The sequence below is a fragment of the Anabrus simplex genome, chromosome 1 (genome assembly GCF_040414725.1).
Source record: "Anabrus simplex isolate iqAnaSimp1 chromosome 1, ASM4041472v1, whole genome shotgun sequence".
Classification (NCBI taxonomy): domain Eukaryota; kingdom Metazoa; phylum Arthropoda; class Insecta; order Orthoptera; family Tettigoniidae; genus Anabrus; species Anabrus simplex.
The window spans coordinates 824,384,113-824,400,657 of NC_090265.1; the positions used below are offsets into that span (position 1 = coordinate 824,384,113).

Consider the following 16,545-nt stretch of genomic DNA (forward strand, 5'->3'; position numbering starts at 1 on the left):
AAAAACATTAGTTCTGCTCCGTGATTTCACACAACAACATTCTTAGCATCTATACGACCTACTGAATCACTAGGTCACGTTATTTCCGGGTTTTTTAACAAATATCGGGCCCGGTATAGAGCGACCGGCTGTGATTGGTCAATCGCCTTATGTTAGTCTTAGTGGGGGAGTGTGTTACTTCTCTTCATTACGAAGAGCGATTGCTTTCCGTTATGTTGCATTTGTGTCCAGTCTTGTGGTAACTGTTCGTGTTGTGTTTTAGTGCTGCAACTTCGCGCAAACTTGTAGTTGTAGTTTATATCTTAATCTGAAACCTTCAAGAAGATGTACTATATTTATGTGTGACAAATGGTGAAAATCAATCATATTATCATTGGTTCTCAATGTGTTTGTACTGTGAAGTGTTTAAGTTCACAGATTGATGAGTAGCGAAAAGCAAGATTGTAGTTGTGCATGACTGTTGATGTCCGAATCAGATGAACGTGAATTTTCAGTCCAAAAATCCCACTTGCATTGGCCGGGATTTGAATGTCGGTCGACTAAGTGAAAAACCAGCGACAACACCATTCAGCTATCACGCTCCCCTTCGGGAATAGCAACCGTGCGTCATTTTTCCAGTAGACTGCCACCGTTCTCCAACAGAAGATTGAAGTGTGCACATCAGTAATCTGGCTGACGATGAGAATTAAATGCAAGGATAAAATTCAAAGGTCAGAAAATCATTTTAGTATTATTCATCAGTATTGTAGTTGCAATGCCGCCTTCTCTTGTCAAGCGCAAATTACAAGAAAAACGCTCTAAAGTGAAATTTCAAGTCTCCATAGATAAAGTCGACGTTAAGAAACTCTCGTACGATTCAACCTCTGTGGCAAAATAAGTCATTTGTTACTGCCTTGTTCCCAAGGTGAAGGGTTCGATCCTTGCTCAGGTCGGTGGCAATTAGGGTGTTCAAATGTGACATCTCCATGTTATTGAATAGGCCTGCCGTTCTGTTCCCAAAATCGTGGGTTCGATTGTTGCTGTGGTCAGTGGCACATTTGAATTGAATTAATTGAATTGAATTGAATTGAATTGAATTGAATTGAATTGAATTGAATTGAATCGAATCATGTATTATGTATTTTTTCGTAATGCTTATCATTCTTTGGGCCAGCTCCTGGTCTGAATAGTCATCGTACTAGTGTTCGGTTCAGACGGACCCGAGTTCGATTCCTGGCCGATCCGGAGATTTTAATTGCGGGTGGTTAATCTCTCTAGCTCGAAGACTGGGTGTTTGTGCTCGTCCTAATACACATCTCCATACAACACACCGCCATAGAAATACAGTAGGTAGTAATGAATGCATCCCTCCATATAGAATGTGGTGTCAGGAAGAGCACCCGGCTGTAAAAATACTGACCAAGGGCCGACCCCGTAAGTTGGGAAAAAGGCCAGAAGGAAGAAGAAGATGAAGATAAATATCAGTCTGTTAATTGTCTAATTTTCTGCCTTGTCTTACATTCTTTATTTCAGTTCCAATTATTATTATTATTATTATTATTATTATTATTATTATTATTATTATTATTATTATTATTATTATTATTATTATTATTATTATTATATGCGAATTAGCCAATTAGGTCTACGCAAAGTATTTAGAGGCGCGCATTTGCCACCTTTTGTGCCCATATTTCTTTAATATTTTTGCTGTGGGCTTCCTTTCTGTCTTCAGACCAGGTTGGTCCAGTCTTCTTCTTTGGTCGTTCCTGTTGGTTCAACTTGCCGTTTATGTATTTTGGATCTGAAGATTACCCTCTTTTGGATATCTGATGGCGCAATTCCTGCTGTTTCAGATCAATTTTTATTTCGCCAATCCATTTTATTGCGTCTGTTTTGGCTGGGTTTTCTGGGTTTTCTAATGTCACTGTGAATATATGTGTATTGTTTGATTTCCTGTCTCACCGAGCTCTATAGCTGCAGTCGCTTAAGTGCGGCCAGTATCCAGTATTCGGGAGATAGTGAGTTCGAACCCCACTGTCGGCAGTCCTGAAGATGGTTTTCCGTGGTTTCCCATTTTCACACCAGGCAAATGCTTCGCACTGTACCTTCATTAAGGCCACGGCCGCTTCCTTCCAACTCCTAGCCCCTTCCTGCCCCATCGTCGCTATAAGACCTACCTGTGTTGGTGCGACGTAAAGGAACTTGTAAAATAAAATAAAAAATATTTCCTGTCTGCCTCTAAGTTGATATTTCCCGTCGGTGAGTTTTGGGCGTAGAATTTTACTTATGATTTTGTATTATTATTATTATTATTATGTATATTATTATTGAAAAACTGTCTCCCATTGGAGATAGTTCCAAGGAACTCAGTATAATCTCCAAAAAATATTTACAAACAATCATGTTTAATGGTTTCATTTATATAGGGCCTATAGATCGATTAATATTTGGCACGATTTTTCAGCACTACTGTGACCATTTCGTCTCGAAAAGACTGAGATAATCCGAAATTATTTTGAAACAATTCAAGGAATTTAGAATAACACCGCGTGACCCTATTACAGGTCCTATTACTTCCAGTTGCACCGGGCGAGTTGGCCGTGCGGTTAGAGGCGCGCGGCTGTGAGTTTCCATCCGAGAGATAGTGGGTTCGATTCCCACTGTTGGCAGCCCTGAAGGTGGTGTTCCGTGGTTTCCCATCTTCACACCAGGCAAATGCTGGAACTATGCCTTAAGTAAGACCACAGCCGATTGCTTCCAACTTCTTGGTCTTTCCTATCCCATCGTCGCCGAAAAAATCTATCTGTGTCGGTGTGACGTAAAGCCACTAGCAAAAAAAAAATAATAAGAAAAACTTCCAGTTGCTTCAAATGATATTCTCCCTTGAAATAAGCAATTGTTGGCTCTTATATCTTATTAAATAGGCCTATCTTCTTTTAAGCATTTACTATCTCTAGCTGTTTCCTTCCATTTTGATCTTTGATTGTTGATTCCATAATGAATCCATTTCATTGATCAACTAATTTCATAATTTATCACGTGTAGATTAACTGAAGGGACCACGTTATTAGAATGTCGGACATGAGGCTGCAGGCAGACCTCCGGTCAAGAAAAGCAGCAGATGCAACATTCCTTAGCAACAGTTTTTACATGACTATGAGAATTGTATGTGGAGTTGAATACATTTCCTTCATGTTCACTACTACTTAATGCAATACCGTACTTCCAACTCCTTAGCATACTCTCAAGAAACATGGAGACAACGCCCAAAGAAAACATTTGTATTTGCCTTGAGAAGAGCAAAAACCGTCTTCCGTGTGAAGTTTAACCCTCTCATGCTGATTATTTGGTTCAATGCAAAGTGCACTTAACCCTCAATTATTCACATTCGGTCTTTTTGCCCGTGTGTGTGATATTTTGCTTCTCATGAACACTGAAGGCAACAGGCATAACCGCTATGACGTATACCTTGCCTCGCACTCATTGTTGATAACTCGGCCTAGTTATTTTTAATTAGGGAATGTTTTTGGTAGCAAAGGAGAGGGTGTGTCGAAAAACAACTTCAACCGGGTATATGAGCTTTAGAGGATTGGTCATACTGATAAAAATAATTTGGAAAATATAATTCGATATCCTACGCCGTTGACATTTTATCAGCTGAAGTTAGCCAAACACATCACTTCCGGGGCGAATTCAAATGGACACGATATGAGTGAAACTGTTTGCGTTTCGCAGAGAATTTTGCACCGCGTCTTCAGAAGAAAATATCGACTGTTCGCGAGGAAGTATTCTACAATGATGAGGGTCTGAATTTAAGAATGCCTTACCATTGTAGAGCTGTAGTGGTACGCTCGTTGGTCACCAGATGGCTCGCTGTGTACTCGCACAGCGCTCCAAGCGGGAGCTGACGACAACATTAAGCTCCAATCACGGCCGACTGGATCCCTCGCTGCGCTAGCTAGAGCGACGCATCAAGTTGGCCGTGCTCCAATTAGCATGTTCCATCACACCGTGTGTGCTTGAGAAGTATTAGAGAGGAATTCAGACGAATCAGGGACGAATGTGGTAGAAGAAAATATAAACTAATAAAATAAATGCAACAAAAGACGCCAGGATAGAATAAGAACAGAGCTGAAGAATGGAAAGAAAGTATGTGGAGAAAACCAGAGGATGATACCCATGATGTAAATCCAAATTGACTTTGCGAGGCGTTGTTGCTAAATCTGCACGTGTGTTAAGACCGGCTTGACAGACATGCCAAGAAATCAGCATCAAACACAAACACGCCGTGGGTTTAAGCTGGTGTCACAGTAGCGTACTTACTGGGGCGCCATCCTTCCAGCACGGAGGTCCGTGTTCAAATCCGTTCCCTGGCAAAGTTTTGTTTTTATTCGATTAATGCTCTCAATCTGGTCTTCAGCCACGTGCAGGTTTAGCAACACCGCCTCGCAGAACCCATTTGAAATCGCCCGAAAAGCGATCTGATTGGGTAAATTCAGCAGCTGATTAAATGATAATGGCTTGAGATATGAAATTATTTTTGCAAATTATTTATCAGTAAGACCAACCCTCTCTATCCGGTTCACGTTGTTCCGACCACCCTGTATTGTAGCACTACACGAGCACGGTCACAACTTCCGTATGGCACTGGTTGCGGCTGTCGAATTTTCTACTGTTACCTTGCAATTACTGAGTGTGATTCTGTTGTTCCTTTTACTTTTTTACATTTTTACGTTTCTTCTCTAACATCTTTGCGTAAGTACGTTTCCTACTGCATAACTTTTAAATTCTTCAGCTTCCAATGAAAGCCTCGGCTGCTCGTCGCCATTCCTAACAGGCAACAATCATCAAAGCCACAGGTGCACGTGGAAGATGGCAGCGGCAGAATAGGAAGACGAGTGCTACGTGCGTGAACTGTCGAAAAATAAACATGTGCTCTTCTGATGGATGAGTACGACATCCAGTGAAGAATTAGCAGAACTTTATGAACAGTGGATATATCCCTGTCCGCCTATGTGGTGTAAAGATTAGTGTTATTAGCTGCCACCACGCGGAGCCCCGGGTTCGATTCCCGGCTCTGCCACGAAATTTGAAAAGTGGTACGAGGGCTGGAACGGAGTCCACTCAGCCTCGGGAGGTCAACTGAGTGGAAGGGGGGAGCTGTTGATTCCCTCCTCAGCCATCCACGAAGTGTTTTTCCGTGGTTTCCCACTTCTCCTCCAGGCAAATGCCGGGACGGTATCTGACTAGAGACCACGGCCACTTCCTTCCCTCTTACTTGCATATCCCTTTCAATCTTCCAATTCCCCCACAAGGCCCCTGTTCAGCATAGCAGGTGAGCCGCCTGGGCGAGGTACAGGTCCTCCTCCCAAGTTTTATCCCCCGACCAAATGTCTCATGCTCCAGGACACTGCCCGTGAGGCGGAAGAGGGGAGATCCTTCGCTAAGTCCGAAGGAAAAACCAACCCTGGACGGTAAGCGGATTAACAAATAATAATAATAATAATAATAATAATAATAATAATAATAATAATAATAATAATCATAATAATAATCCACCTCTGTGTGTAGGCCCGGGTTTGATTCCCGACTCTGCCACGAAATTTGAAAAGTAGTACGAGGACTGGAACGAAGTCCACTCAGCCTCGGGAGATCAAATGAGTAGAGGGGGTTCGATTCCCACCTCAGCCATACTCGAAGTTACTTGGCGTATTTTGCGAAACCAAGCAAGGAAAATGAAAATATTGTAATACTTACGTACAGCAGCACTGTGTCAAACCTTAATAATTATCGAAGGAAGATGTCTGTCGGTAAGAAAGTGGGAGGACAAAGTTCGCGTTGGACGCGGTTCCGTGAGAAGATAACAGCCGACCGGATGCGCCGCCGGAAATGCAGACCTACAAACGGAACGGAACAATCGCAGTAGCAGTGTAGAGACGCAGCTTCCCTTACAGACAGCCACATTCACTTTTATAGTCCCGACAGGTAGTGTGGAAACTTTCATTTGCGGATATCATTCGGCGGTGGGAAGTCCTCGGGCAGGCTTGTGGTTTTAAGCACTGACAAGAAGTGAATTGTAGGGACGATCTCAATGGGGCACTAGATTAGCCACTTCTCTTCTATTCCCAAGACTGTGACTTCCATCCTGGCTGAAGCTGACGATGTTAGGGGTGGTTAAATGCGACTTCTCCATACCGTTAGCTTCCGACACGTTGAAGAGCCCCTGTGGGACAAACTTTCGACACACTGGAGTCTCTTAAGACAATTAGCAATTAGGAAAGGCATTAAACAAGATATTATTATTATTATTATTTTTACGTAAATTCCGTGGTTTACAGAAGTGTAAGAAGGTGCTGGTATGAATGGGTGGACAGAGAAAAGACGAGAGCATAATTTAAAACAGTACACTTTGAAATTGTAACTTATTTCTTTACTTTTTTTCTGATTCTAACATTTGATAGATAAGCTGAATAAGTAACCACAAATAACAGTTCAAGAGCTTGTCAGTTGGTACAACAAGGTTGGACTATAAGTCCAAACTCAGGTACAATAGGGAAACTATTGGCACAACAATTTACAAACAATGAGCGTTGTAGCTCTAAAGGTACACTATAACAAAGAGAATAATTGCTCCACTCAATTACATTTTAGGAGACTAAATTTCCAAAATTTACTGCAGTCTATCCTCACAAAGGCACAACTTTCTTATCCAAATTTTACACTAGATAAACTTCGAAAACAGTGTGTACTGTCACTTCTGTTCGCCAGTGTGATCCACACTTGTCTATAAACAACTAGAATTTAAACAATGAGTGCCCATTCTAAACGGCCTAAATGTACAAAAGAGAAGGTTTAAGAGAATCGGTCATGAACAAAATGCTAGGAGACGAAACACTTGCACTGCTTTTGAAATACACTTAAAATCCTACATGGGCTTATGGCCCGAAGTTACAGAGACTAAGCCAGTACTACAGAGGGGTGCCTAGATGCGAAATATTACATTCCAAAATGGTTTGAAGAATTTAGAGTTTTAGAAAATCATAGTCACCCCCATACCAAGTTGAATGGGAATTAATAGAGGGTGAACACTCTTAATTCCCTAAGTTGCATATTTCCCAGCAGGGATTTGATTAAAGTACTTAGACTTGCCTGAAAATTTACATTTAAAGGTGATATTAAACTTCAGAAATTTACATTAAGAAATAATTTTAAAACCTTCCCCTCACGTTAACTGTCTGGAGCTATCACATATTTAAAAGATATCTGCCATTACCTTGAGCTGTTGGGCCTTCTACCCCTGCCCCCAATTACGCCGTACACACACTTAGACCGGAGCGATGAAGATGACAAAATGGTCCAAAAGCGCTCAGCTTACATAGCAACTCAGAGGGAAGGTTCCCGAACTGTCTTGACCTAGACAGAAAGCCTGTATACACCCCCAATTTTAACTGACTAGAGAAATATATATAAACATTTCTGAATGGTTCACATCTTAAGGAAGAAGGAAGTCGTAGAAGTGCTGACAACCTCAGCACATTAAAAAAATTACAAACACAAAAGATTTACAATCATTTAGTTAGAAATTTCCCTTGAAAAACTGATAGTCCGTCCTCCCGCCAAAGGGGCCACATAAGTCGATAGTAGAGACATCTAAAGACTAAAGGTCCAAATATCTTCAAGTACATAATTTATGATTCACACCACAGATGACCTTCTAGAAGGCGCGCAGTTCAATTGGACGGAGGTGTACCTCCGGTACTATTATTATTATTATTATTATTATTATTATTATTATTATTATTATTATTATTATTATTATTATTATTATTATTATTATTATTATTATTATTATTATTATTATTATTATTATTATTACCTAATGCAGGAAAGAACGAATGGAGGTGTACCGTACAATAAAACAGCAAGCACTCGGAAACGAGCAGGTTGGTCTACCAAGGGGAACTCATCTTCATCTCTGTGTCCATAGGTGAGTGTGCAGCCCAATACGGGAGGCACACAGTTTGTCGCAGAGATGGCAGATAGTCCCAGGAGTTGCAATTGTTCTCCCCTTTCGCTGTTTTTCTTTTCTACGTTGGCTCTTATAGTTCCTTATTCGCCTACGGTGTTCAGTAAAATACCAATAAAGTCGTGACATTTGTTTATGTATTAATTAATTAATTTGTTCGCCTCCGTAGTGAAATAGTGCGATTACCTGCCACGCCTGGAGGTCCGGGTTCGATTCCCAGCTCTGCAACGAAATTTAAAAAGTGGTAAGAGAACCGGAACGGGGTCCACTCAGCTTCGGGAGGTCAAATGAATAGAGAGGGTTCGATTCCCTTCTCAGTGGTTTTCCAAGTTTTCCCACTTCTCCTCCAGGCAAATGCCGGGATGGTGCCTAACTTAAAGCCATGGCCGTTTCCTTCCCTCTTCCTTGCCTATCGCTCCCAGTCATACCATCCCCCACAAGGCCTCTGTTCAATACAGCAGGTGAAACCGCCTGGGTGAGGTACTGGTCCTCCTCCACAGTTATATCCCCGACCAAACGTCTCACGCTCCAGGACACTGCCCTTAAGGTGGTAGAGGGTGTATACCTCGCTGAGTCCGAGGGGAAATCTAAACATGGACGGTAAAATGATTAAATAATAATTTTATTTATTTATTTATTTATTTATTTATTTATTTATTTATTTATTTATTTATTTATTTATTTATTTATTTATTTATTTATTTATTTATTTATTTATTTATTTATTTTCTTAGAATTGGTGTGTTAAGAAATTAATTTAATTTGTACTGATTTCTGGATTCTTGTTGTTAACCAAAATTGGAACAGATGATTTGATAATATAAATCTCTCTCTCTCTCTCTTTCTCTCTCTACTTTGCAAAACTTCTTTTTTTAATAAGCATTTTCGGTCAAACTTATGCCTTCATTCTAGAGTAGTATAGAAAATAAGTTGCCCTGTACCACTTTCCGATGGTAATGGTGACACGAAAATTTGTTTTCTGTCCAGTAATCATATAAGTATGCTGTTTATGTGGTCTAACAAATGATAACATGCTACTTAGTCTGGATGAATGATATTATATTATGATATTATGATAAAGTCCGATTCGTTTGAAATTCGGTTATACATCATCCTACAGAATTCCAGGGGCTATGTAGCAATTCCGGAAGATATGACGGAATTTTAATGTATTCATTACCGGCAAGGATTGATAGGTCGTGATAAGATCAGCGGCTTAGTTGCTGTCTTGCCACCCAGAAGATCCTGGGTTGATATTTTCATCTTAAAATTCACGTGGTGTCAGGAAGGGCGTCCGGCCTATAACCCCCTGCCAAAATTGAGGCTGGGATAACCTGATTATAAAGGATTACTAGGCCGTTAACAGTGAAAAATGAAAATCCACAGGCTGTTTCCAGTCATTTAACTCGGTCAGGAATGGGATGAATGAAGCCCCATCTTGCGGCGAGGATGGGGCAATGATTAATAATTAATGACGTTAACAGTACGATAGTAAAAAAATCAAATGTTATATATACTATTGACGATTTTCACAATGACATTCGTCTTGCTTTCTTATACTATGTACGTATACTTTTCAGCGCACTAACCACGAAAACCGCTGCATAAAATTTATTATTGCCAGGTGTATTGGCAAACAGGTGAGAAGTAAGTTGAATTCTTTCCTTCATCTCTCTGCCTTCCATAACGTTTAGTATTTTTAGTCTTTGAATACAATTTATGAAATCTTTCCTTTGTTCTTAACCGGTCCCGTTATGTAGGGGTATCATGCCTGCCTCCTACCCGGAGGCCACGGTTTCGATTCCCGACAAAGTCATGGATTATTACCTGGATCTAAGGGCTGTTTCGAGGTCCACTGAGCCTACATGATTACAATTGAGGAGCTATTTAACGATGAGATAGCGGCCCCGGTCTAGAATGACAAGAATACCGGCCGAGAGGATTCGTCGTGCTGACCATACGACACCTCGTAATCTGCAGGCCTTCAGGCTGAACAACGGTCGCTTGATAGGCCTGCTGCACCATGGAGTTGTTTTGTTTGTTTGGTGTCATTTTCTTTGTTCTTGACACAAATTCCCTACCATTATTCCCAAAAACTGTGAAGAAAAGGTCATGTTAATAATATTCTACATTCTGATTAGTACTCTACTAATTACGGTACCTGCTTTTATTCTGTTCGTGCTTTCCATCTTACCTCTGCGCAGAAGCCTCTCCTGTCTCCATTTAGATCTACCTCAATAGCAATGAGTATTTCCTTGCTTGTGGACTGTTCAAAAATCAAAATTACGTTGTCTAAATTTGATAATTGCCATGTAAAATTCTTTTCCAGTATGTTTTAGGGAATTAATAGATATTGTATGTCAGTAAAACCTATATTTGATTATTTTACTGTGAACTGTATTTAAAAATACTTGGTTGTTGCAGGTACTGGACGACGGAGAGGCCGCGCAACGGGCAGTCGAACTATCAGGCGGTGAGAAGAGCCTGTCGAGAAAGGGGTGCACTGTTTGAGGACCCCGAGTTTCCCGCATGCCCACGCTCACTCTACTACCACAAGAAGCCAGCCCTTCATCCCATCGTGTGGATGAGGCCTAACGTGAGTATTTTCCCACTTTTTCGTTCTACATAAGGTGCAAATAGAGTGAAAATATACTACATCCTTTAGCATGGGAACTGAAAATGAATATCGCCACTGCGATATGTATGCACATACAGTCCAACTTTGTAATAGTGACATAGGTTTAAACGACACCTCATTTATAGCGTCAAGTATTCTGCGGTACTGTCATATAGGCCATGTGTTTTTCACACTCGCTTAATACGACCAAACTTGCACGAGGGCTGGAAATAAAGTAAATAAATGATAAAGGGCAATATTTAATGATTCAACATGTACAACTGCGTTACATTAATTGAATGTGGTCACCCGCAAAGTCTGTTACCTCTTGCCAAATGTCGGGAAGCCGTCGGGAACCGTTGGCAATGCGTTCTGTGTTGTGTACAGCGACGGAACGAGCCTATTGCGCGGAGTACAGTTACCACGTCAGAAAATCGGCAGCCTCGGAGGAGTTCCTTCAACTTCGGAAACAGATCGAAGTCACAAGTACGGAGGTTGTTCCAATACCTCTCAGTGCCACTGTTGCAGTAAGAGCTTGACATTGTGTGTGACATGACAACTGTCCTATATGCTAATGCATTCTCGACACAGGCTTCACCTAATCCCCGATAATATTCTGATGCATATTTGCCACGAGAAACCTTAATTTTAATCCACGAACGTTGATCACCTTTCGAAAACATACTTTAGAGCGGTTAAATCGACACTCTTCACTTCACCGCCACACAGCAACAACACTCCCAACTGAATTTCCGTCAAGTGCACATCAACAACAGCTCTACCTGACCGCTTTCATATCCTATTTGCTCACGCTCGATCTCCTGCGAGTGTCTGGACTACGTTGCCAGTACTTTATATACAGCCCTCGTACATAACGTCATTTTCAACCTCAGTTTGGATTAGGGTTTCCATCATGCGGGAATTCCATCAAGTGAAGAAATAAATTCCGCCAAGGCTGATGTCGATGACAGTGATGGTTATATGCCGTCATATGAATTGCTGCGAATAGACTAGAGTTTGAAAAGTAGACTATGACCTAGTTACAACGGAGGCAAAGAACGGTCGACGATATGGTAAATGGGGTGAAGAATAAAGGCAACAGTGACCCTGAAGAGGAAGAAAAATAATGAAAAGTATTTCTAAACATTGATTTTTAGAAGCCAAAAGAACTGGAAATATGTTATACGAAATTGGAGAATTTTGAAGTCGTTTGTTGTCCATACGTTGCAACATTTTACGAAATATACCAGGCGAGTTGGTCGTGCGGTTAGGGGCGTGCAGCTGTGAGCTTGCATCTGGGAGAAAGTGGGTTCGAACCCCACTGTCGGCAGCCCTGAAGATGGTTTTCCGTGGTTTTCCATTTTCACACCAGGCAAATGCTGGGGCAGTGCCTTAATTAAGTCCACGGCCGCTTCCTTCCCATTCCTAGGCCTTTCCTGTCCCATCGTCGCCATAAGATCTATCTGTGCCCGTGCGACGTAAAACAAATAGCAAAAAAAATAATAACGAAATACATTTTTGGCGTTTCTTCGGACGACAATTTTCTCAAAGGTTCGATATTTGATTTGATTTTGCCATATACAGAACTCTCTGAAATGAAACCAATGGCACCTCATACGACGTGCAAGAAGGCCAGAATCCAGAGTTATTCTCCTTGTTAATCGTGCGATACGGCGGTATATGACGATATTAGTATCTTAAGATATACCGGGTGGTTCACCCGTCCCTTGTGATCTAGTTTTATGCAACCTGCCGAGTTTACTACAATTATTCTGAAATACATCCTTCCCATAATAAAATATTTTCTAACATGAATTTTGTACAACAATAACTGTAACAATATTGACGGCATGTTATACATTTTAATAAGCATTGAAGAAGGGATCTTTAATGTTCCAGTAGATCTACTTACAAAGGACTTGCATATTTTAAATGCCAACTGACTACACAGGGATTCGACCCACAAACTTGAGCATAGAAGACAAGCACTTAACCAATCACAATGCAGAGACGCTATTCCTCATAGCATGGGGTCCGCTTAATGAAATATAGGCCTATAAATTACAGAGAAGACCACCCAGAATGTGTAACGTAGAGCATATGGGGCAATTTATCCGCTGTTTAATCCGCAAGCAGGAGAACAATACGGGAGATGGTGATCAATGGGCCCCCAGCTGTTGAGTTCTCGCTGCCAAGAGGTGGCCGAGCGCGCCAAGTCTTATTTAGCTCTTCAGCCGGCCATTCAGATACTGAGTCAGCAGGAGCTCCGCGGGCAAAGGCGTGTCCGCATCACAAGCTGTGCAGACAGCAGATGGAAACTTGACTTTGACAATAATAATAATAATAATAATAATAATAATAATAATAATAACAAAAGTCCAACTGCTCGGCTGAATGGTCAGCATTGAGGCCTTCGGTCCAGAGGGTCCCGGGTTCGATTTCCGGACGGTTCGGGGATTTTAATATCGTCTAATTAATTCTTCTGGCTCGGTAACTGGGTATTTGTGTTTTCCCAACACTCTCCTCTTCAAATTCAAACAACACAACACACTACCAACACCACAGAAACATACAATAGTTTTTTTTTTTTTTTGCTATTTGCTTTACGTCCCACCGACACAGATATGTCTTACGGCGACGGTGGGATAGGAAAGGCCTAGGAATTGGAAGGAAGCGGCCGTGGCCTTAAGTAAGGTACAGCCCCGGCATTTGCCTGGTGTGAAAATGGGAAACCACGGAAAACCATCTTCAGGGCTGCCGACAGTGGGGTTCGAACCCATAATCTCCCGATTACTGGATACTGGCCGCACTTAAGCGACTGCAGCTATCGAGCTCGGTGATACAATAGTAATTACATCCCTCTACATAGGGTTGGCGTCGGGAAGTGCATCCGTCCGTAAAACAGAGCCATATCCACATATGCTAAACAGTTCGCACCCACGACCCCACAGGTGTGGGAAAAGCGCTGGAAAAGGAAATATAATAATAATAATAATAATAATAATAATAATAATAATAATAATAATAATAATAATAATAATAATAATAATAATAATACATGTTATTAAAGAATTTGGCCAATTATAGGCCACATGGAACCAAAGAATATGGTACAGCATTTTTATTTTTATTTTCTTCCCAGAACGTCTTCATACGTCGGATGATCAGCTGTCTCTGTTCCTCCGATAACACTCTCCGAGGTTGACGTCGTATTTACAAAAGCGAAAAATCGCCAGAAGTGATCTATCGCCGGAAGTACACCCAGTTATCTATGATGTCATCTGTGATCTTCAGTCTTTGTAGATCCCATTGTATCTCTTCCAGCCAACCGTGACGTGTTTTAATTTGGAATTATAATCAAAAATCTTCTTAGCCTGTCGTTGTTCATTCTGTGAAGGTGACTATAAAAATATTAGTCCTCGTCTTTTAACTGTCTGTAATTTTCACTATACAGCGTGATTCAGCCGCCCCTTCTAATGTAGTTTTTTGCAACCCACAATGTTCATTCCGTCCTGAAAACATCTGCACTCCCGACATGCCCAAACAACACAACGGATATCTTGGTATTTACTGCTTCACAATGATAGGACGCCGTAATGTTATACTCGTATTAAACACTGGAAGACATGCGTGTGCCTTCTAGATCATATGAACCTGACACGCCGGCGAAACACTAAATTGATAGTGTGACCGCAGTAAACCTAATACCCTCTACAAGCTGCCCAGTGTGCCGTACGAAACCGTAGTGTACTTGGTAAAGTCATGGCGAGCAGGCTTGCATGTCAGGTGGGAGGTTCGAGTCCGGGGCGAAGATTTCAAACTTTTGAAATATTTCCTTAATACGTACCGCACGCAATGTAAGTTCAATACCCACTTTCATGCAAATTGTGTGTGAATGAATGTGTTTGTTGCCCTAAGAAGGGTCGATTAGTTAGCAGGCCGGACATATACAGACCGGAAATAATAGGAACATAACTGCCTTGACAATGTTTTATCGCAGCAAATGCTCGATGTGGTGACCGTTTTGGTTTATGCACATTCGGACCCGGTGTCCAATAGATCGTCTTACGCGCTGAAGCATTCAAGGTGTAATTGCTCGGCAGGCGTCCGTGATGAGCTGCCGGAGCTGGTCGGGATTTTCCGGCACTTGAGTGTTAACGACGTTCTTCAAATGTCCACACAAGAAGAAGTCTAACGGTGTTAAATCCGGTGATCTGGCGGTCCAAGGAACAGGGCCTCCTCGTCCTATCCATTTCCCTGGCAGTTCCTCGTTCAGATGGTTACGAACGGACAAAGTCGAATGTGGTGGAGCTCCATCCCGTTGCAACCAGATCGTCAAACGATCGTGCAAGGGCACATCCTCCAGCAACAGTGGGAGTTCCTGACACAGAAAGTACAGGTAGCGTGGGCCCGCCCAATGGCCCTCAAAGAAATAACGTCCAATCAGGTGATCCCCCAAGATTCCACACCAAACATTAACTCCCCATCGTACTTGATAGGCCGCCTGTCGCACCCAGTGAGGATTGTCCGGACTCCAATCGTGCATGTTGTGGCGATTTATGTTCCCATTATTGTGGAAGCGCGATTCGTCCGAGAACAAGATATACGATACGAATGCTGCATCATTGTCCAGTCTGCCTAATAGCCACTGACAGAACTCCATTCGAGCTTCAAAATCCCGCCCATGGAACTCTTGGTGTAGCTCAAGATGGTATGGGTGAAATTTATGTTCATGCAGTATTCGCCAGACGGACGTCTGGCTGATGATCACCTGTCATGCAATTGACCTTGTACTGATGTGTGGAATATTACGAGCTGCCTCCTGAACAGCCTCCTCTGTTTCACCCGATGTAACGGGCTAATCGCGGACTGATAGTTGGTTGAAAATCACGCCTGTTGTCCTTAGACCTCTTTCAACACGTCGGAATGTCATAGCAGCCGGGTGTCGCCTGTCGGGATACAGTTTCAGGTACAGACGTAGTGTAGGTTTTCCGAGTAATTACCTGCAAGTCTCTGAGGACGGCACCCTACCTAAGATGATTTCTCATGTTTAAGACATCACAAACACCCAGCCACCGAGCCAAATGAATTAATCAATTAAGGTTAAAATCCCCAATCCGGCCGGGAATCGAACCTGGACACGTTGGACCGAAGGCCAATATCCTAATCCGTTATCCATCAAGATGCGTGATAGCTGAGTAAATCACTAGTTTCTCACCGAGGTGGCCATGGTTCGAACCCTGCCAAGTGCACGTAAGAGTTTTGAAATTAGAACTGCTCGTAAAAATGGAGATATTATGTCTGTGGTCATGATATAAACAGTTTAAAGCTAAAAGCTTGCCTGTTGCTATGCCATCGTGAGAATATTACCTCACCTACTTTTGATTTGTGATGACCGTAACCTCCTTCATCTTAAAGTAGCGCTCATGACCGTGAAAAATAATTTTGCAATACAATTACGTGAATCATGACTGTACATTTTCTAAGTGACTTACGTAAGTAGGCTACGCATCATAGAGTTGGCCTCTGCTTCTCACGCAGAAACACTTGATAGTCCCGTTGGATCCTGACGAGGAAACACCTGGAGCTGCGTCATGTCGCTTATTTTGATGCCATTACAGTGCTATTTCATCTGAGGTTGTTTCATTACAAAACCCCCTTCGAAGAACCTAACATCAAATTACATAGATTGGTTTTCCAATAATTCTTTGTGAACGGAGTAAATATCTATCACTCTCGGACAGGGAGTACAGTCGAACATTGATATTTCGAAACTCCAAATCACGAATTTTCAGTGCCTCGAAGTAATGTCAATTTCCCCGCCGTTTGTTCCATTCTTCACGTGTGTTTATTACTGTATCACTCGAAATTCGATTACACAAATTTCTCGAAGCAAACGTTTCCTCCAGTAGAAGCTAAA

At 41.8% G+C, this 16,545-nt stretch overlaps 1 protein-coding gene across 1 annotated transcript in view; it reads left to right on the top strand.

Annotated features, from left to right (window-relative positions):
* LOC136873862 (calpain-9) overlaps positions 1-16,545 on the top strand; it is a 1,061,895-nt gene that overhangs the window by 832,534 nt on the left and 212,816 nt on the right. The window contains exon 4 of the mRNA XM_068227619.1: positions 10,433-10,604. Coding sequence (XP_068083720.1) covers positions 10,433-10,604 — 172 coding nt within the window. The remainder of the gene's footprint in view (positions 1-10,432; positions 10,605-16,545) is intronic.